At 41.3% G+C, this 22,732-nt stretch overlaps 1 protein-coding gene and 1 long non-coding RNA gene across 5 annotated transcripts in view; one reads left to right on the top strand and one right to left on the bottom strand.

Annotated features, from left to right (window-relative positions):
• LOC110972432 (zinc finger protein 391-like) overlaps positions 1-22,732 on the top strand; it is a 240,306-nt gene that overhangs the window by 14,429 nt on the left and 203,145 nt on the right. For 2 of the 4 annotated variants that reach the window (XM_051945649.1, XM_051945650.1), the window contains exons 2-3: positions 14,262-15,173; positions 15,279-17,791. In XM_051945649.1, coding sequence (XP_051801609.1) covers positions 14,262-15,173; positions 15,279-15,754 — 1,388 coding nt within the window. In that variant the 3' untranslated portion in view covers positions 15,755-17,791. Of the gene's footprint in view, positions 1-9,197; positions 9,676-11,996; positions 12,580-14,261; positions 15,174-15,278; positions 17,792-22,732 lie in introns of those variants that run through there. The other 2 variants (XM_051945646.1, XM_051945648.1) reach the window with 2 other exon arrangements.
• On the bottom strand, positions 2,538-10,078 carry LOC127533199 (uncharacterized). Its single transcript, XR_007940979.1, has 3 exons — positions 9,955-10,078; positions 8,203-8,335; positions 2,538-3,251 (listed from the first exon to the last, which is right to left on the bottom strand). It is a non-coding gene; the product is annotated as an uncharacterized LOC127533199 (long non-coding RNA).

Genomic DNA, 22,732 nt, shown 5'->3' with positions numbered 1-22,732 from the left:
CTACAACAACAATTCAAACTGAAACCTTCAGTCCTGTTTGAATCAGAACCTCCAGTTTGGTTCTATTTAACCACAGAACCAGACACATGCAGAAATACACATTTTAGTGTAGTTTATTTGACCAATATATTTTGTTTTTCAAATTTGAGGACAATTTAGAGAATCCACTTAGCGTAACTTGTGTTTTTTGGTGTTGTGGGAGGAAACCGGAACGTCCCGGGGAAAACCCACGCAAGCAAGGGGAGAAACATAAAACTCACCACAGACACATGAACAAGTGTTCCTGTGAGGCTGCAGCGCTGAACGCTGATCCACCATGGTGCCCTTTGGATAGAGGAAGGATAGTGGAAGGATAGAAGGAAGATAAAGGAAAGGATAGAGGAAAGGATAGAGGGAACATAGGGGGAGGATAAAGGGGTTGAGGAAGGGGGAAAATGGGAGAAAGATGAGAGGAAGTTGGTAGGACGTTAGAGAAAGGAGGTTTAGAACATCCAGCTCCAGCAACCCACCTTCTTCTTCTTCTTCTTTCTTTTCTTTCTTTGTCATTTTCTCCTCTTCTCTCTGCTCTGCGCTCTTGAAGAAACAGAAGAATCTCTTCTTTTTCTGTTTCTTAGCGGGGAGTTCCTGCAGCTCGTCATTGTCTTTCTGCAGGGTTTGATTTTCTTCAGACTTTTTGTTCTGTTCTGTCAGGACTTTTACTTCCTCCTGAATCACCACTTGTCCTGCTCCAGAGCTTTCTTTACCACCTGGAGGTCATCGTTTTTAGCCTCCAGATCCAGATTTTCTGTCTGGAGATTTTCATTTTTAGGCTACGTTTATACGAGGACCATCTTAACAGAAAACGCAAAAGTGGCGTCTTGTCATTTCACGTTTAGACGAACGGTTTTGAAGGAAATCTGCGTATAGAATTCGATTGGATATGCATGCCAGGCAGCTGGGTGGCGCTGTGATAAAACTCCGCCATGTCTACACGCATGCGTACTATCTCCCTTTTTGGATCTCCGCCGCGGTAAATGTTCATGAATGGAATCTGTACAGATTCTGCACGTTTGTTGGTATGACTCCTGTAGTGTACATAGAGCTGTCAGAGTTGCTTGAAGGTACGAAGGATGGAAATAATCACACATCTTTGTTTACTTCCTTGTACCGGCTGGCAAACCAAAGCACCGGCGCACGTATGTGACGTAATCACGTATGTGACGTAATCACGTACGCGACGTGGTCAGATCTCGGCAAAGTTTTGTGTTTTGCTGTTTAGTCGGAAACGTAACGGCGGAGAGTTTTCAACTTTTCCACTCTGGAGGCCGGTTTCAAATTTTTGCGTTTTTAAGCCCCCTAAACGCCGTCCTTGTATGAACGATAGGGTGTTTTGTTGATATATTTTGACGTTTTTACCTGCAAGCGTCCTCGTGTAAACGGCCCCTTAGTCTCCAGATCCAGATTTTCTGTCTGGAGATTTTCATTTTTTGTCACACCCCTCCCGCTCCGGTACTCTGTCTCATCAGCCTAATGACGAGCCGGCTGTGCTGAGAGCACAGCCGGCTCGAATGAGCAATCAATCACTGCTCAAAAGCCTGGCTCTGCCAACAGCTCTCTGCTGGGCCATTGTATGCGATTCTCCGTTGAGCACCGATCCTCTGTTGGACTCTGTCTGTCTTTGGATTCCTTCGTCTGCTCCGTCTTCCTCCCCTCACCCCGGAACTCAGGTCTGCTCGTCCTCCTTCCTCCGTTCCACAACCCCTTGGCCTGCTCCGGATTCCGCCTGCTTCGCAGCCCCAGTCACATCCCTGCTATTGGCTTCGTTAGCTCCGTTTCTGCCCTGTCTCCCGACCCCCTTGGCCATTCTGTGAGTTTCCTTTTCCCGTTTAGAGTTTAGTTTTTATTTAGCTCCACACCGCGGCTGTGCACCATCGCTTTAGTTTCAGTTTTGAGCCCTGTTCAGTTCATTCCCTGTGTCTCCTGTTTTAATTATTTTTTGGTTCTGTAAACCATCAAACTTTATTATTTAATCCCCCCACTTGCGTGTTGCCTGCTGCATGTCTTCTAAACCATTTGGCTTGTGACATTTTTAGTCTCCGGATCCAGATTTTCTGTCTGGAGATTTTCATTTTTAGTCTCCAGGAGAATGGATGGATGGATGGATTTACAATTGGCTACAAATCTTTGCTAAAGTCAGAGTAGAAGTACCTTTAAGAGCAGTAATGTACCTTTAAACAAAAAAAAAACAGCTATAAATAAAATTTTTGATATACATTTTCAATTGTTTCCGTAAATGCAGCTTGTGTTTTATTTCTATGTGCATTCTGAAATGTCACAACAGAAGTCAGTAGAAATGACAAAATTCTGGGAAAAAATTTGTGGTTTTGTACCTTTTTGAAAAATCGGAGATGGAGCCAACCGTCTCTGCATAAATTCTTATGTTGCAAAAAGAATAAATTCATATGGCCGAATGTCTGTTTCCACTTCTGCTGTTGTTTTCACATCTCAACAACATGAACAGCAGACAGAAAATAGATAGATGGATAAAGTGCTTTACTGATCCCCTATTGCTAATGACAATGTTGCGTATCACAAAAATAAAACATGAAAAACACAGTTTAAGAATGTATACAAGATTTATAAATAATAACTTTGTCCATTTCAGTTTTTTTTTCTTTCATACATTGATTGTAGATAGAAAAGGTTAAATGCAAAACATTTATCTTGTTTGTGGGTGCTTCTATGTTAAATGGCCACATTTATGTAGCTGTGATTTCTGATCATCAATAACTAATAAACAAATGCTGCATTTCTAAAAAGAAAAGCATTCAGAGAGTGCAGTACTCCACCAAGGCTGCTGAGTCGTGTCATTTCCGACAGGTGAAATCTTTAATAAAAAATTGAAAACCTTGCACTGAGCACAGCCTGTGTTATGCATGTGTACGTTATGTATGGATACCGAATTGCATGACCTAAATATGTGGCGGGAATCGATGGGACTCAAAAACACCCCCACAATTTAATCAATTGTTCCTTGTATCATTTCTGATGGATAAGTCCTGATAACTCCATAGCGGTGGATTTTTAGCAGGGTCACAATCGTGCTCACTTGTCATAGATACAGTGACGCCATGGCACTATCTTGCAATGATACAGAAATCTTTAACAAATCCATGGATCCAGACTCTTCACCTTATTTCGCCCACTTTTACTTCTTTGTAGTTCCACATTTTGTCTTCTCACTTCCGGTCAGCCCTTCCCGGTAGCCGGCTCTGCAGAGTTAAAGCATCAAAATGTCAACAGACGCGACACCAGGGGCTCTAAAATGGGAATGAACTACAAGTTTTATTAGAACGGATGGTCTTGAGTTCCCTCATCCATCGACCATGTCAGTGTGGGCTGATGACATGAAAGTCTCATATGGTGACATTTTTAACTACTTTGTGCTGTCCCCTGGGTGTTGATGGTGAGGCTATAAAAAAATTATAAGAGCACAGAGGCACATCACTGCCAGAATCTGATCACCTGGTCCTTGTGTTGTTTCTGACCTTCCCTGAAAATTTCATCCAAATCTGCTACTCTGTTTTTTAGTAATGTTGCACACAGACAGACGGACAAACGTACACCAATCATGATATAACTCTGCTGCGTTCCTTGGAGTAAAAAGCTGCATTTCTTACAATGCTATATGGGAATGAACGGCCTTGGCGGAGTACTTTTTCTTGTTAATCTTGTTTTACCTCTTGATTCATTATAAGGTACACATTTAAGTGACATTTAAAAAGGCTCCATGTGTAGAATTTGAAGATGTGTTCCTTCGATGATCTCTACAGGATGTTTTAGAAAACACAAATGCATCATGACAAAGTAATGTGTGCAAGAACACAACTTATTGATTTGTTTTACAAATGCAAACCAGAAATGTGAAACCTCTTCCAGTGGCCACATCCCTAATATTTGCTCAGCAGCCTCTAAATACAGTCACATACTGTGTTTCAGTGACATGAAACTTCTAAATATCTGTGGTTTTATGTGATTCATTTCTGTTTACCCCTGCAGTGTAACGATTAGAACCATATTTCTGTGTGTCCTCCTGCAGTGTCGCAGCCAGCCGCTCCTCGGACTCAGGCCTTCCTCCAAGCAGCGGGTATGTAAACATTCACAGCCTTAATCTTTGCTTTCTATTTAACATGGAGGAGTGGACAAATATGAAGAAACTTCTGAACTTTTCAATTCTTACATTCTGAAAACAATGCCACATACCCAATTCTACAGTCATTCAGTTATTAATTCAGTCCAATCACTTAATCATGGCACTAAAACTGTTATTTTCGATCCTGTAGGCCTCCCCAGGGCCTACACCCAATGCTGTGAGGAGAAGCCACCAAACTGCACATGGCAGCCCCAACACCACACTCATTAAACCCATCACACAGTCATTGTGTGTTCTTGTATCTTTGTGCCAGAATGTGAACTCCATATAGTCAATGAAGCTGACCTTCATCACACTGATGAATTACAGATAAGTTTTAAATAGAATAAAAAGATTTACACTAAAGAGTTTTTGAGAAGGCCGAGTTCCTTGATGCAGCCACATGGTCAATAAACTGTTTGCCTTCCTCAGCTACACCAGGGGCCTATTTCACGAAGCAGGTTTTACAAACTCTGAGTTTCTTCCACAACTCTGAGTTGATCTACTCTGAGATAGAAAACTCTGAGTTTTCGGTTTCACAACGGCTGATATGAGTTGGGTTAATCAACTCGGAGTAGTTTGACCCGGAGTTACGCGCGTGCACCGCAACTCTGAAAAGACAGCATCAATGGAACCCCGATTCGACGAGTCACCATGGAAACGGGGAAGCAAAAGGCTGCGTTTTTGAACTGGAAGTTTTTAACGCGCTCATATGGTGAGTTTGAACACGTTTTTAGAAAGAAGTGCAACACCGCTGCAGCTGCAAAAGAGAGAGAGACGGTGTGGAGAACACTGCTGCCCGGATCAATGCGTAAGTTTAAATGTAGTCCTTTGTAATCGTAATAATATTACAGGGAATAACTGTCTGAATGGTAGAATATGAAGTTATTTCATTTAGGTGAAATCCCGACGGGGCAGCAGCTTAAGATGAAATATAAAAACATTGTTCAAACAGGTCAGACCTCGGCATTATCTCATGGAGGTACTTCATGTTGATCATGTTTTACATTGTAAAGTAGCTTAAATATTAAGTGACTGTTTGACTGTGCAGTTGTTTTATCCACACAGCCTAAATGTCTGCATCCATATCATGTCCTGTTAAATAATTAAGCCTATTTAAACTGACACAGACTTCTGCTCAGCCAACAGAAAGAAAGTAGATGCCTGTAAAACGGTGGTATAAAAGGTCATGGATGCATATATATGTGTATATATATATATATATATATATATATATATATGATTATTTAGTTCTCTTTTGTGTCTTCTGGCCACTTCACACCACAAGAGACCTTGTAATTGCAAGTAGGCAACACTCCAAAGATTGATCCAAATGGTAGTTTAAGTTTACTGAAACATGTCACTGATCTAGGATGAAGAGGATGAAACTGTGTCTGCTGCCTTTACAGAGGGGGATCCAGAAAGGCATACAGAGGTATGTAACTGATAGTTCTCTTCTCATTCACATTTTGGGTGGAATATAGAGTGTGACATTTAGCCTACACTGAAGTGTTGCACATTCTCATCCTTTTTAACAGAGCATGGCTGGACAGCAGCAGGATGGTTCCTCAGCTTCCACTGCACAGACTGACACAGTGAGATGGATGTTCAGGAAACACCAGAGGTTCATTCTGTGGAATTCATGTGCAACTGTAAAATTGAATGTCCTCTATGTATTCCCAGTTATCAGTAAAACAGATTTACAAACTGCATTTGCTGAGAAAAATAAAAAAAAAAACAGATTAGGAGGGCAGATCTGGAAATTGAAATACTGGAGCACAAGTTAGAGGTGGTGATGGTCACAGGTGAATTATGATAATTACTGGAACATGAACTGAACTATCTTTTATTTGTAGGAAATAAAGAAGACCAAATGAAATGTGTTTCATGTCTTTATTTGCTGTGGTGGTGGTGATGGTGACTTAAACTCTAAAGTGATTATTGCATACGGTGTCTCTGACTGCTCTGCTGTCCTGGATAGCTGCAGGTGGATGGGCTCATCATCTGGGTCTTCAGTTTGTAGGGCAGGGTGTTGCTCTCCTCTAATAGTAATATTATGAAGAACAACACATGCCACAGTAATATCACAGGCCCTCTCAGGGGTCACCCTGAGGAGACGTAGGCTCTGGAAACGGGCTTTCAGCAGGCCTATGGTCATCTCCACCCGGGCTCTGGTCCTGCAGTGAGCCCGGCTAAAGTTCTGTTGGGGGCCTGGTTCAGGGTCAGGGTATGAGGTCATCAGCCTGGGTTGGCATGGTAACCCCTGTCATCCAGCAGAAGGCCATCAAACTCTCCTGTAATGTATAGTGGATACATCAGAGCATATTAAAGGAGGGAGACAAGAGAATTCTATTGTGAAAATCTTTATGCTGCTGACCACGCTGCAGTCTGTTGCTCAGGTTAGACTCTCCATAAATCCTGGAGTCATGAACAGACCCAGACCACTTGGCCTCCACATTAGAAATGATGTGTGCAGCATCACATTTGATCTGGACAGTGCAGAGAATGACAGATGTTGAACTATGATGCAGTCTTTAACATTTAGAAACAGTAGTCAGTCTACCTGTAGCCTACCTGCACATTTATGCTGTGAATGGACTTCCTGTTCATGATGTGAGGGAGCTGTGATGGGGATGTGTGTGCATCTATGCAGCCAATCACACTGGGAAATCCTAAAAGAAATTAAAATGACTAATCCCAGTCTGAGGCTGCAGCACAATTTCATTAACAGAATATGATTTAAAATGAATTTAACAGATCTCTACATCATTCACCTGCAATCCCATGCACAATGATGAGTAAAAGTCGTTTCAGGGCCAGGAAAACTTTTCTGACTGTCCTGCATACAGTTGTCTTACTGTAGTACTCTGCATCTCCGACATCATATAAAAACTTCCATTTGCAAAGAACCGCAGCGCAACACACAATATCTGCTGGATGTGAGAGCATGACTGCGGCTGGTAATGTAAATGTAAGGACAGATTAGGTTGTTTATGTAGATTATGGACTTGAAACGATTACGAAACGGTACCGCTAAACCGATAATTGTCCGGAAATGCGAGAACATTTATGCTCGGTCTGATAACAATCTACCGACGAATATTTAATTATCTGTGCAGTAATGCTGCTCCTTTATCCACTGGATCGTTAATAAAAGCTGTTCTACGCTAAAACTCGCTCGCTTACTGACTGAATGAATGAGGAAATGAAACAGCATGTGTGGCTGAAAGAGGGCGGAGACAGAGAGAAACTCGAGGTTTTCTCAGATAAACCTGCTGGCGACCAGGTTAGAGTCATAGAGTCTGTTACTGCGGTAACTGACCGAGAGTTGAAGTTACCCCTCTTTGTGAAACAGGCTGGAGTTACCCCGCATTCCCTGGTTAGAGTTACCTCGCTTCGTGAAACGGAAAACTCTGAGTTTCCCTCATTTCAGGGTTAACAAACTCAGAGTTTTCCCTAAACCTGCTTCGTGAAATAGGCCCCAGATGCTGTGGTAGCTGGTTCTTAAACCTTCCTCCTTGGGCTCCATTTTCATCTTCCTCAGCCAGGTGGAGTTAAACTCTCTGTGCTCCTCTAGGGGGGTAAACACACCTATAGCCATTCATTCTCCCATCGACACACATGCACTCTCTCTTCTATTCACATCCACATACTGATAACAAAAGGGAACGTATGAAATCAGCATGAAGCTCAATTTGGTTCCTACACCAACTTTATTGTCATTACAGAGTCCAAGTATAAAGACAAATGCAGTTGAGCATGTAACTGTAAGTGCAAAAGAAGCAGGAAAAGTGCTTCATGAACAGTTTAGGTGTCTCCATTATGATGCGGTATAAACAGTACTAAGTGGTGTGATCACATTAAGTATATAAATGGAATAAACTGTAGAAGACAATATAAAAATAGATAAATGAACAATATGAGATATATGCAGTTATTCTGTATCTTTCTAGTTTTGTCTTTGTAGCCTTGCTGTTGTTCAGAATCTGTTTTTACGTATATGTTCTTGTATGTTTTAGATGAATACTCACAACTGTGATGACAGACAGACGGATAAAGATGAAGAGGGTGGAAGACAAAGGTAACCTTCAGGTGTGCTCTCCAGTTTGTTGGCCAAATATCCCATCATGGCTGTTCTTTTACCCAGATGTTGATCCAACCATCCTGAAGAACCACAAGTCAAACAAGTGAGAATTCATGAATAACATCATCAAAGCCCATATTGAAGAAGAATGGGGTTCTCATATACAAATTTACTCAGATGGATTTGACAACTCTGATAATGATGAAGTCACTGTTGGTTTATTCTTTCCAGTTTTCAAGCTCAGAAAAGGCTTTAGAATTCCAGATGACAGCATTCACTGCAGAGATATCAGGGATCATTTTAGCACTTTGATGGACAACAAACTGGTCATGTCAGTCTTATGTAGCGATTCATCAGCCGTGTTGACATCAATAAAGAAGCAAACTCCAAATCCAGACCCAATTTTCTATTAGAAATACTTCAAGCACTGTTTCAATTTCACAGAGCAGGGTGTGAGGTGGTTTGATTTGGGTTCCAACACATATGGGTGTGGAGGGCAATGAGGAAGCAGATAGCTTGGCACAAAGAGCAACCAAGGAGGAAAGAATAGAATTTGATTTAGCACACGGAAAGTCAGATTATGACTGTCATTAACAAACTCATCAAAGAAATATGGCAGAAGGTTCAGGAAACAAAAGAAGCGGGGGGTTGATTTTGCTATTCAAGGTAAAATGGGAAAAGTATGAAGGCACTCCAGTGGTGCAAGAAGAGACTCAATTGTTCTAACCTGGCAAAGACTCAGACACTGCAGTCTGAAAAGTGGACTGGCTTTGACTGGTAAGCACAGAGATAGGAACTGCGAGTGTGGTGAACTAGAAACTGTGAGAAATGTTCTTCTTAAGTGTACGCTCTACTCATGCCAACAGAAGAAACATTAGAGACGAGGAGCAGCTGGACGAACTGTTTTTAATCTTTGCTTTCTACTTAGCATGGAAGAGTGGACAAATATGAAGAAACTTCTGAACTTCCTCATGACCACAGGACTGCATAAGAAAATATCGAGGATTCTCTAAGGACTGTGAGTAACATCCAGTAGGTGGCAGCAATACGCCAGTGATGCGTCTAGTCCGCCTAATTCAATGAGGAAGAAGAAAGTAACTCAGTGTTTCTGCCGGAACTTCACAGTGTGACACCCGGCGGATGTAAACAAAGAAGCATGAGCAGAGTTAGCTTCACTGCTGTGTGGACTGAGCTATAAAACGGCTGTATTATAGTAAGAATGAGAAATATCAGAGCGATAAAGTAACGATGTGTTCAGTTGAGTATCTGAGAGAATTGATCAGCGACAGACTAGCTGCTGCTGCTGGAGAAATATTCACAGAGTTTGAAAAAAACATCGTCCAGTACCAGGAGGAGATCGATCGTCAGCGCAGACTGCTGGATGTCATCTGGAAACCACGCATCCCCTTACAACCCATAGGTGTGTATGTGTTTTGATGGTAAAGAATTCCACTTATAGCATGTGTAGTGGTTGTGTACTCTCTCTTGCATTGTGTACATAATCAAACTGGGAGCATCCTCTCTATTGGCATCAAATCCGCCGTTTATTTGCAGGAGCTGGTAAAACACACTGGTATTACTCTCACAGTCGTGCACGTGGTAACCTCCAGATAATGCTAAAAACACAAAACAATTTATTCAGCACGGAGGTTAAACTTAATTAGCATTTTGCTAGCGGAGCTTATACTGGTCATCTTACCACGGCAACCGGACACAGCAGACTGAGACCGCAATGTGGGGGAACACACCCCAAGTCTGCAGAGGCCCGGACGTTGTGCGGCCACGCCATATCCGGTGGTCACCGTGGGAACCAAATATGTAATACGAGATCATTAACTCCACTTCACATGTAGAACATCATGAAGTGTTCAGGTGAATAGGTAACGGTGAACTGAGGCACATTGTGAGGAAGAGAGGATGGGCTCATAATATGGTGTCTAGGGCTGCACGATATTGGAAATATGTGTGATATGCGATACGGGTGTCAAGAACTGCGATATCGATATATATTGCGATATTGGATATTCGTGCCGTTGTCCGATGTGATAGCCACTTGTTTCTCTTCTTGCAACCCCCAGTTCATCAACACATTCCACAGGGCAGCCGCTATATTTTCACCGGTGTGGGAGTCCGGAAAGTAGGAGACTTCTAAGCAGCGTGTTTTCAGATCAAAGTCATTTGTGAGAAAGTGAACAGTAAAACTGATGTAGGGCTCAGTAGTACGACTGGACCATAAATCTGTGGTGATTGCAAAGAAATCCACATTATTAAGCTCCGCTTTTACAGACCCCAAGCATGCCTCGTACATCTGTGGAATGGCGACTTGGTAAATAGTTCTGTGATGGCACTTGGTATCTGCGGTCGAATTCTTTCAGCATATCCAAAAAACCTTCTTTGCACACGACATTAAAAGAGACTGTGCATTTCACGATATAACGTGTAATGGCCGCAGTTAAACCTCGGTGGCGCTTGGAAGTTTTTTCATATGGTGTAACAGAAGAAAAACTTTCACCAGTTGTTGTCTGTGTGCTTGCCTTTCGTTTGTCTTGCCTTCGTGGGAGTAGCTCGTGGTGTTTTTGATTGTAAGAAAACGGCATACAGTTCCTTGTGGTTGTGTTCGAGGTGGCTGTGCAGATTTGCAGTGTTTCCTCGCGACGTAGCCACAAGTTTTCGGCATGACTTGCAAAGTTCTTGCGTCTGTAACTCGTCCTGTCTCCGAAAGCCGTAGAACTCCCAAATTTTGAAGGTGCGCTGTTTTTTTTAGGCACAATTTGTTCGTTATAGTCGTCTTTCTTGTGTCCTGCCATGTTGTGTTGTGGCGCTGGTAGCAAAAGTGCTATTCGGGGTGGGGGGAGAGGGGTTTAAGGTCGCGCTCAATTGGTCACAAGTAAATGTTTATGCATGCAAAAAGCATGATTTATACATCTAAATAATCATAAAATTATCACGCAACTTTGCGATATGGATATAGCACTTACCATTATTGCAAAAACGATATTCTTTTAATATATCGTGCAGCCCTAATGGTGTCTGTTAGTTGATGTTTGTGGAGTTTTAAAAATGTGATCGTTGTGTTGATTGACCCTGGAAGCAAGAACCAGTTTCCTGTTCAGAGGTGCTGGACGTGTTTATCTGAACTACTCCACACTGACAGGAACTGCATTGTGTTATCAAACAGTTTAATAATAAAACTCTGACAGAGGACTCAGTCATTCCGTCATTTCAGTCCAGAGACATAATTCCATATATAGAGATCATTCATGATCTAAAGCAAGCGCACGTACAGAGTTAGAGACTATAGAAGTAATGTGTTCAACTGCATTCCTCTATCAACAGTAAAATAAGAATAACATTAAAATCCAAATGTCCTGACAGGTTTGAAGGCTGAAGAGGACAGCAGCTTTATTCAGACAGATTTTACTGGATCCCCATCAAACCTGTCTGTGTGGTGTGTAGAAAAGTACCCAGTGGTGTTTACCGTTAGACTCTTTGTGATCCTGTATCCGCTATGGAACAACATGTTCATAGAAATGTTCAGTCGTTTGGAGATGCTTGTATCATTCCTGCTGCTGTGTCATGGCTCCTAGACTTCTATTATAAACCATCATATTCTTTTTGCATCGAACATTCGCCTCTTGAGCTGATTTTGTTGGAGACAGCCAGTCCTGGACAAAGTGACAGATGTGTGTTCTCTCATCATCACAGTAGTAACCATTATCTTTTGTCTCTTTGTCCCTCCAGAGCTCCCACAGTCTTATGTCTGTGAGAATGAGAAGACTGTCGTTGACCATCAGCCCCATGACCAGGAGAGAAACTCCATGGTGGACCATGAGGACTCAGAGCCTCTACGGATTAAAGACCAGCAGGAGGAACTCTGCACCAGTTGGGACCAATCAAACCCAGAGATTTCTCAAATTAAAATGGAACAGGAAGAATTGTGCACCAGTCTGAACCAATTATACCCAGGGTTACCACAAATTAAAGTGGAACAGGATGAACGCTGCTCCAGTCAGGAGGAAGAGTTAATTGGATTGAAACAGGAGACTGATACCTTTGTGGTGACTCCTGCTGATGAGGAAAGTGACCACAGTGAACCAAAACCAAACAGTGATCAGCTCCTGTTTCACATCTCTTGTGTAGCTGAGAGCCCAGATCAGGAAGGAAGCAAGGATGTAGACTCAGGATCAACTAGATGTATCGAGCAGAAACCAAGACATCACAGTAACAACAGTCACAGTAATGATTCTTGAATATTCTTGTGAAACCTGTGGAGAAAGCTTCAGTCAACGGACCCATTTGACTGCCCACATGAGATGTCACACAGGTGAGAAACCGTATGTTTGTAACACTTGTGAAAAAAGATTTTCTGATTCATCAGCACATTATAAGCACATGGCAGTTCACAAAATGGGAAAGCCATATTCTTGTGGAACCTGTGGAAATAGCTTCAGTCAACGGGGCTCTTTGACTGTCCACTTAAGATGTCACACAGGTGAGAAGCCATATTCTTGTGGAACCTGTGGAAAAAGCTTCAACCGTAGTTATCGATTAAAAGCCCACATGAGAATCCACACAGCTGAGAAGTCGTGATCCTGAAACATCCGTGGAAAACATAATGTCAGAACTAAGCTTGAAACAACATGGAAGAATTGTTACAGGTTAAAAGTAGATGTTTTAGATTTAAAGCACCTTTAGTCTGTGCTTCAACAACAATTGTGAGGAAGTATGTAAGCAATCCTTGATGATTAGACCAGATGGAGTCTGGACTGTGGTGGTGGTGGAGCAGACAGAAGAACCAAACTGAATGTCTGGATGGATATGGTATTGGTACAGACTGCTACATTTCTGCTATCATGACATCCTTCATCAGCAGAGCAGTGATTGGAGATATTGTGAAGCTGTTTGGAACATTTTCACATCCTGCTGAGAGAACATGGCTGTTCAGGTGTGAACATACTGCTGGAATTTACTCAGCTTGAGTTCTGCCGCCTTTCAAGTAAAAGGAGGCAACGAGATACAGAGACATTGTGACAGTAGGACACAACAGAGTGTGTCACTGCAGCAGAGGAGCTCTGGATGTGAAATAAAGTTGTAATAAAACATGCAGCTCCATGACTGCTACATGAAATGTTTTGAATGTTTTCAAACAGATGAACATGTACAAATTGTTTTATAATGAATGTAACATTGAAGAGCCCCAGCAAGAATATCTCTGAGTCAGATATCAAAGACATAACGAACATTATTATGTTTTCAAGCAACACGCAAGTGGTTTTACTAGTAGTAGCTGATACACTCCTGCAAATGTCAAAACCAGAAATGTTAAAAAAAAAGGTGAAGCTGTGATGCAGTTTCTGCTGGTTAGATAAAGGTCTTATGTTATTTATTTCTTCTATTGTCACCACATAGGTCATCTGTGTGATTTGTTAGTAGGATCTCATTGTGTCGTCATACAGCACACTGAACCCTTGTATTGTCTTAACGTTCTGAACACTCCTCCTGTCCTCAGGGTCAAAAATGACCTGCCTCCACTCAGCCTCTAAAATAGAGCAGCTTAATGGAATTTTTAACCAAAAATTTATTTTACATTGTCACGGACCCATCAACAACTGGGACCATGCGGTGTTAGTATTGGTTTTTTTTTGTCATTCCAAACAAATAATCACCCACACAGTTTGGTTAAGAAATGCTTATTTAGCTTCTTTTCATTTACAATGTGCTGGTGTTACCAATTTGAATGCACGTATTTTGGTTGCATGTAGTCATGAGTTTATCAAATTAGCTTAAATGATTAAGTCATTGTACCTTTCTGCTGCTTCACATGCTGCTGAGGTCCTGGCAAAAGGGGAGGCGTCATTTAAGACACTCTTTTACACACACACACACACACACACACACACACACACACACACACACACACACACAAACACAAACAGAGAGAATCTATAAGATATTTAACAGCACAATTGTACTCATCACAGGAATGCTTTTGTTTGTTGTTGACAGTGGAGGAAGAGCAGTGTCGCCAGGATGAGGAGGAGACTGCAACAGCTACAGCGGTAGCTGAGCGGATGGAGGAGGAAAAGGAGGATCTTTGTGATGAGGGGGTTGCCATGGAGGAGGAGGACCCCATAGATGGCGTCTGTGGGAAGCACGTCGCCCTCACCCAAGCCGTGAAGGTGGAAGAGGAGGACAGCCCCGCTTTGCAGGACGTCCTGGTGAGCCAGCGCCATCTCCGTCTCCATCTGCCGGGAATAGAGGAGGTGGAGGCCCTGGCCCTGCTGCTGCTGGAGCTGGCTGATGACGAGGACCAACACTACCTCATGCCTCTCGACCTCAGGCAGAAAATTATCACTGCCGCAGGCTCTCTTCATGAGCATGACAAGACTGCAGCCAACTTTGTGAAGAGGTACGAGTCCAGGTGGGGCTACACTCTTTTTGGCCGTTGCCTTGGGCCGGACACACCCGAGAGCAGCGCCGCTCAGAAGACAAAGTTTGGCTGGATGAGGTATCCACAGGCTGCACAGGTGACGGAGGACAGTCGTCTGCTGTACCTCCTCATCAAGATGCTCCACAGCCGCCCACCCAGCAGTAACTTAACCTCTCCCAGTAAACTGGCAGCCTCCATCAAGGGCAGGTACAAGAGGATTGTGGATCGGGTGAGAGACGATCCCGTCCTCTACAGTCACTCCATCCCACTACCCAACATCAACAACAAGTCTATCACCAGTTTCTTGTCAAGGGAGGAGAAGAAGGCCAACTACAGCGCGACTGTGCAACCCCGAGCCCAGACCCACCGCACCGTGCTGTCAGACCAGTCGCTGCCCGAAGCTCCTGCCTTGCCGTCATCGCTACCGCCACCAGGCAGACCCCAAGTGCAGTATGAGCAGCACCAGAACATCGCTGAGAAAAGTGGAGGTGAACTGCTCATACTGTTGTCTTTTATGTAGGGTGTTTAGGGGCCAAGCCATATAAATTAATTCTCATGAGTGAATGCTTATGGCCTGTTTTCTACATTTGCAGGTTGGACTTTGAGGATCCGGAGCCACAGCCGCAAGCAGGACCTTCAAATCGGCCCATCCAGCCCAAGCCTGCCACCGCCACCTCACTGTCCTCCCTTCGACTCGCCATTTCAGCAGTGCCGATACTGCTGGTGGTGCCAGCCTCGGGCACCATCTGTCCAGTTTGCCGGGCCCTCCTGCAGTCAAGTGTTTGTGCCTGCTCTGCCACCACCTGCACCTAAGGTCAAGCCCATCGTGCGCAACAAGTCACAGAGACCATGTGGGGCTTGCCAGGTACCGCAGTGTGGTGGCATGCGCAAAAGATGCGTGCCTTCCAAGGAGAAAGTCGGTGAGAGCAGCCAGAAATTGTTCACTTTTTGCTCCAAGACCGGCAAATCCACCACACCTGGCTTTGAAGACGTGGTGTACACCAGCTTTGCACATTTTAAAAGTATGGTGGACAAGGAACTGGAGAGGAGAAACAACCAACAGCTCTAAAGCCTCGCTAGACTGTTCGCAGTTGCCTCTGCTGCTGCTGCTGTTGTTATTTGCTGTTTGGACATTTTAACTTACTGTTTGTTATGTGTGCACTTCTGAGAAGGTCACTATTTCTTCTTTGTTTGTGGCTGCCGCTTGTTTAATTTCAGTTCATTTATTTATCTAGAAGTAACCGTGCACAATAATTTGCCATTTGCTGCACCAAACCAAATTTACACTGATTCTAATTGATATCGCCACTTTGCCACTTCTTTAAGTGCCACTTTTAAAGCCCTTGCCTATGTCTTTGTGGTATTAGACAGATTGTTCTGCTGTCTAAAGTAACCGTATACAATAATTAACTTTGTAGTGCACTAAACCAAATTTACAGTGATTCTAATAATATCCCCACTTTGCCACTTCTCTAAATGTCATTTTTAAATTGACAATGTCTTTGTGGTATCACAAGTGGCCTTGGCTGACTTTACAAAAGAGAAATGATGTGAATTATTATTATTATTATTATTATGTTATGTTATTATGTTTCATTAAAATGGGACCAAAATAAAGGACTTAACGGCTACAGAAAAGAGCCAAATAGTTCAGTTGCTGTCAGAAAAACTTACTCCCAATAAAATTGCCCAGAAATTGGGAAGAGATACTAGAACCATCAAAAAGTATATCAAAAACAGTCAAGATGGCAGAAAAAAGAAAAGAAAAGAAGAACGTTATCATCAAAGGATCTGAAGAATTAAGCGAGAAGCAGCCAGACGACCACTGGCATCAAGTTCTACCACCTTTAAAAGCTGTGACTTACCTGAAGTTCCTATAAGTACCAGATGCCGCATCCTAAGAGAGTACGGAACAGTCAAGAAATCACCCAAACAGCCTCCACTCAACAAAAACCACAAAGAAAAACGGTTGGAATGGGCAAAACAACATCTAAGAGTGGGACCTCATCAGAGAGTTCCACCAGAAGACATCCTGAACTCCTGCTGGTCTGAACCACACAGCATCCTTGTCATCACCAACACAGCATCACAGTGTGAAAGGACACACCTGACCACAAAGGACTTCAAGAGGACAGCTTCCCCACCTCCACCAGAGATCAGCAGGAGGGCTCATCACCACAGGGGTCCTCTTCCTCATCACCTGTGGAGACCTACACACGTGGACAAAATTGTTGGTACCCCTCAGTTAAAGAAGGAAAAACCCACAATTCTCACTGAAATCACTTGAAACTCACAAAAGTAACAATAAATAAAAATTTATTGAAAATTAAATAATCAAAAACAGCCATCACTTTTGAATTGTTGATTAACATAATTATTTAAAAAAACAAACTAATGAAACAGGCCTGAACAAAAATGATGGTACCTCTATAAAAGATTGAAAACTATTTGACCAGAGTGACATGATTAACTCAGGTGTGTCATTTAATTGACATCACAGGTGTTTCCAAACTCATAATCAGTCAATCTGCCTATTTAAAGGGAGACAAGTAGTCACCCTGCTGTTTGGTGAAAAGGTGTGTACCACACTGAACATGGACAACAGAAAGCGAAGGAGAGAATTGTCCCAGGACATCCGAAAAAAAATGATAGACAAACATCTTAAAGGTAAAGGCTATAAGACCATCTCTAAACAGCTTGAAGTTCCTGTGACAACAGTGGCTCATATTATTCAGAAGTTCAAGACCCACGGGACAGTAGCCAACCTCCCTGGACGTGGCCGCAAGAGGAAAATTGATGACAAATTGAAGAGACGGATCGTTGGAATTGTATCCAAAGAGCCCAGAGCAACCTCCAAAGAAATTAAAGGTGAACTCCAAGGCCAAGGTACATCAGTGTCAGATCGCACCATTCGTCGTTGTTTGAGCCAAAGTGGACTTCATGGGAGACGACCAAGGAGGACACCACTGCTGAAAAAAACTCATAAAAAAGCCAGACTGGAATTTGCAAAAATGCATGTTGACAAGCCACAAAGCTTCTGGGAGAATGTCCTTTGGACAGATGAGACCAAACTGGAGCTTTTTGGTAAGGCACATCAACTCTATGTTCAGAGACTCAAAAACCAAGCATACGAAGAAAAGAACACTGTCCCTACGGTGAAACATGGAGGAGGCTCAGTAATGTTTTGGGGCTGCTTTGCTGCATCTGGCACAGGGTGTCTTGAAAGTGTGCAAGGTACGATGAAATCTGAAGACTATCAAGGCATTCTGGAGAGAAATGTGCTGCCTCGTGTCAGAAAGCTTGGTCTCAGTCGCAGGTCATGGGTCTTCCAACAGGACAACGATCCAAAACACACAGCCAAAAACACCCAAGAATGGCTGAGAGAAAAGCGTTGGACTATTCTAAAGTGGCCTTCTATGAGCCCAGATCTGAATCCCATTGAACATATGTGGAAGGAGCTGAAACATGCCATTTGGAGAAGACACCCATCAAACCTGAGACAACTGGAGCTGTTTGCTCATAAGGAGTGGGCCAAAATACCTGTTGACCGCTGCAGAACGCTCATTGACAAATACAGAAATCGTTTAATTGCAGTGATTGCCTCAAAAGGTTGTGCAACAAAATATTAAGTTATGGGTACCATCATTTTTGTCCAGCCCTATTTCATTAGTTTGTTTTTTTAAATAATTATGTTAATCAACAATTCAAAAGTGATGGCTGATTTTGATTATTTAATTTTCAATAAATTTTTATTTATTGTTACTTTTGTGAGTTTCAAGTGATTTCAGTGAGAATTGTGGGTTTTTCCTTCTTTAACTGAGGGGTACCAACAATTTTGTCCACGTGTGTATAATGGGTCCACCCTTCAATAGAGCTTTGTCATCAGTGGAGCAGCGCAGGACACTGGAGTCCCAGAAGCAGACACAGGACACCTACAGCAGACAGAACAACAGGGGAGGAGCATGGACACCAGAGTCCCAGCAGGGTCTATGGGGATGGCTAGTAACTACGTCATCGTTTCCAAAAACGTCACTTCCGTGTCCTACCAAACCAACGATATAATGGTGCTGTGTTGTGTCCCATGTTGCAACAATAGAAATGATAAAACAATATCTTTCTACCGCTTTCCTCTGGACGAAAAGGAGAAGAGAAGATGGCTGACAGTGATGAGGTAAGTCGGATTTCTAATCTTAGAAAATACATTTAGCGCTGGGAGCTAACGTGCGCTAGCTAGTATTAGCCGCTTGAATCATGTTATCTTTTTGTGTTACGAGGAGTGTTTGGGCCACATTACAAAAGAAACTAAAAGTGGTCGAGATTAAAGTCTCTGATAATAAGTTTATACTTTTAATTTATAAGAATAAAGTCTGCCGAGGGAGACTTTTGTCCCAGTTTTGGGGACTTGGACTTGCTTGACTAATCTGCCCAAAATACTCGACTTGACTAGGATATGGGTCTATGTGACTTGGATTTAATTGAGTCCAATACTTGGACTGACTTGCTAAAAATGTTTGGCTAAAATTATTTTTAGCTGTTATGGATTCATGATTAGTGTAAAGAGATGCGTAGTTATTTACATATGCAAATTAGCCATGTGCTCCCCGCACAAGTTAGCGCTAGAGGGTGCTGCTGGGAATCTTTAGAGTATAGTGGGAAATAGTAAAAGCAATCAGTTCTGTACGTTTTCATACTGCAGTCATTAAGTTTATGACCGGTTCTTTCGCTACTGCCATTGTGTTTTCATTCATTTCATGTATCATGTAAATACAACAGTCATCAATCACGAATGAAAGGTAGCAGAAAGAAGACAAGTCTTATTATGTCTGCCCCTTTATCCCCAGAAATCACTTACAAAAAAGTGAACTTAAAAACAACAACAACAAAGAAACATGAAAATATATACACATACATACATACATACAGTCACCTCCAAAAGTATTGGAACAGCACGTGAAATTCCTTTGTTCCTTTGTTCTAAAATGGCCGCAACCCACAAAAAAGAACACAATCGCGGACAACACTAAACAAATAGCAAGGTAGCGCCCTCTGCAGGATTTCGCCAGCAACTACCCCCAAAAAACGAACTGCCTGACTGTATTCATTCACTTCCTTACATGACAAAAATGTCATAGTTTAGTATGTCGTCCAAAATATGGAAATAAACGTTATAGTTTAGCATGTCGTACAAAATGTGACAAAAACATCATAGTGTAGCATGTCATCCAAAATGTGGAAAAAAACATCATAGTTTAATATGTCGTTCAAAATATGACAAAAACGTCATAGTTTAGTATGTCGTTCAAAATATGACAAAAACATCATAGTTTAGTATGTCGTTCAAAATATGACAAAAACATCATAGTTTAGTATGTCGTCCAAAATATGGACAAAAACATCATAGTTTAGTATGTCATCCAAAATGTGGAAAAAAACATCATAGTTTAATATGTGGTCCAAAATGTGACAAAAACGTCATAGTTTAGTATGTTGTCCAAAATATGGACAAAAACATCATAGTTTAGTATGTCGTCCAAAATGTGACAAAAACGTCATAGTTTAGTATGTTGTGCAAAATAATTATTAAATAAATAAATACATTTGAATGTATTTATTTATTTACAAACAATCACACTCACATTCACACCTACGGGCGATTTAGAATATTCAGTTAACCTCAGCATATTTTTGGACTGTGGGAGGAAGCCGGAGTGCCCATAGAAAACCCACGCATGCACAGGGAGAACATGCAAACTCCATGCAGAATAAGCAGTTTTCTTATGAAAATTACTCCACACTTACCTGTAATTCTGATGTGTTTGAAGTCTTAAGCAACCACACTGGCCTGTTCCTTGGAGGATGCGGTACAGGGGAGAGCTTAGCTGGCTGTGAATCCCAGTACAGGACAGGAGTCACACTGGGTGTAACAGAACAATGAATATCACACATTCACGTTGGAAATAAATGTCCTTTAATTAGACATTGTCATGCAAAAGTTGGATTTCCCTTTAATGATGTTCAAATCTTTGAGTGTTTTTTTTTATGTTGGTTTCGAAATGTTTTCTGACACTGGGCCCCAAAGATTAAAACCTTGTAAGCCTCACAAGCTGCAACAGTTCACACATTATCAACTATCTTCCTGACTAAACTAAGATTAAAAAAGTGAAAAACTTTTTATCTTAGTTTCCTGCATCATGAATGAAAATCTTTTAGGTTTTTGTGAAAGTAAACTGAATATATTTGGGTTTGACATTTTATAAACCAAAACAAGAAATAAATTACTGGAGAAAACAATCAACAGATAAATGGACAAAGAAAATGTGTTTTCCAACATATGTGGCTGAATTACTCCAACATTACAAGATACATACAATGAAATTCAATTTTATTTATATAACACCAGTTACAGGCCAAATTGTCTCAAAACGTTTTATTTTTATATTTTTTTGTCATTTAAAATATGACAAAGTAAGAAATTTAAACCTCTTGACTAATCCAATTTATTATTTGGTTTTGAAGAGACTAAACGACAATTAAAATAACTTTCTCCACTAAAATTAATAAACATGAGGTCAAATAGAAGGAACACTTTTAAATCCTGCAGTCCCACGACGACAAGAACAAAGTTTGTCAACAAAAACTAAATCTGCTGCTGGATTCCATTAAAGTACGAATAAATGATAATAAAGTGTGATGCTAGAGGTTTGTGGTGCTAAAAATCTCAAAGTAAAGATATCAAGTTGAACATCTGGATGGAGGTTGATAAAAGTTGACCTCCCTTCATTTCTCTGGAGCCGACTCCATGGATTCGACTTCTTCCTTCCAGTCACTGTAAAAAGTCACTCCATCCTCTCCGACTTCAACACCTCTTTATGACACCTTGTTCTGCCTCCGACCTGGTGGAAACTCGAGAAACTCGGGGAAACTCTTCGAAACTCAGATTTTCGAAAAACTCGTCGGGTGGGGGAAGGTGTGGTGTGTTTTAAAAGTTTCTCAGCACTTTACTGTTAGTTTGAACATTGTGGTTAACAGAAGCCTTAAAACTTGTGACCATGAGTCTTGACTTCACATTTAGACCATCCATCTGAGTTCTTCTCAGACCTTCACCTGTGTGTTCTTTAGAAATCCTGAACAAACTTTGATTCTCTTCACTGAACAGTAAAGTTTGTGGAGATCAGAAGGTAACATTACTTTGATCGATGCCTTCAACTACTAGTAGACTTTATCTGGAAAGCAGTTTTCTGAAATGAGTTCTTAGTAAATCTGTCCACAGTCAAACCAAGAACACAGAAAGATTAAAAGTTTGAAGAAGCAACTTGATGTTTTCATTTCAGACTAGAAAACTTTTTAAAACATTTATCTGTTTTTGCTCTTTTTGATCATTTTATTGTATCTTCTGTTTAATTTGATCTTCTAAAGTCTAACTGGTGTCTTTTCAAATGTTTTGCCTTTAGTTTGATTCTTCTTAAATGTTTAGTTTTGCTATTTTCTCACCTTTTATTCTTTTCTAATGTCTAATTTGATTTTGAAATGTTTTGTTTTTTAATGTTTAATTGTTGTTTTTTCAAATGTTTTATCGGTTTCTTTGAAAAATGTCCTTTTCTTTCCCAATGTTTAATTTTTAGATAAAATCTTTAAGGTTTTTTTTTTTTTTTTTAAACTTTTATTTAGAACAATGGGGTACAACATCCAGGTGTTCACGAAACAATAATCATTGATGTATATGTATAAATATAGATAAAAATATATTGGTACAGTAGTAGTAAACGAGAAAAAAAAATATATATATCTACATAATACACATACACATATGTACATACATGTATACACATACATACACCAGTCAATATTCATTACTCTGAAATGCACATTACTTTAAATATGTATTTGACCGTAGTGACAAATTAGATTTCAAAACAGCCAGAACTAGTACCATATGATCTCTGGCCTACAGATGGTAAATTATAAGCCCTGGAAGCGACCACCTAAGCCCAAACCCCAAGGTTTTTCTTTTTAAATGTTTTACCACCTTTTAAAGTTTAATTTTCTT

Source organism: Acanthochromis polyacanthus, chromosome 3, assembly GCF_021347895.1.
Source record: "Acanthochromis polyacanthus isolate Apoly-LR-REF ecotype Palm Island chromosome 3, KAUST_Apoly_ChrSc, whole genome shotgun sequence".
Classification (NCBI taxonomy): Eukaryota; Metazoa; Chordata; class Actinopteri; family Pomacentridae; genus Acanthochromis; species Acanthochromis polyacanthus.
This window is presented reverse-complemented; position numbering and strand designations above follow the sequence as displayed.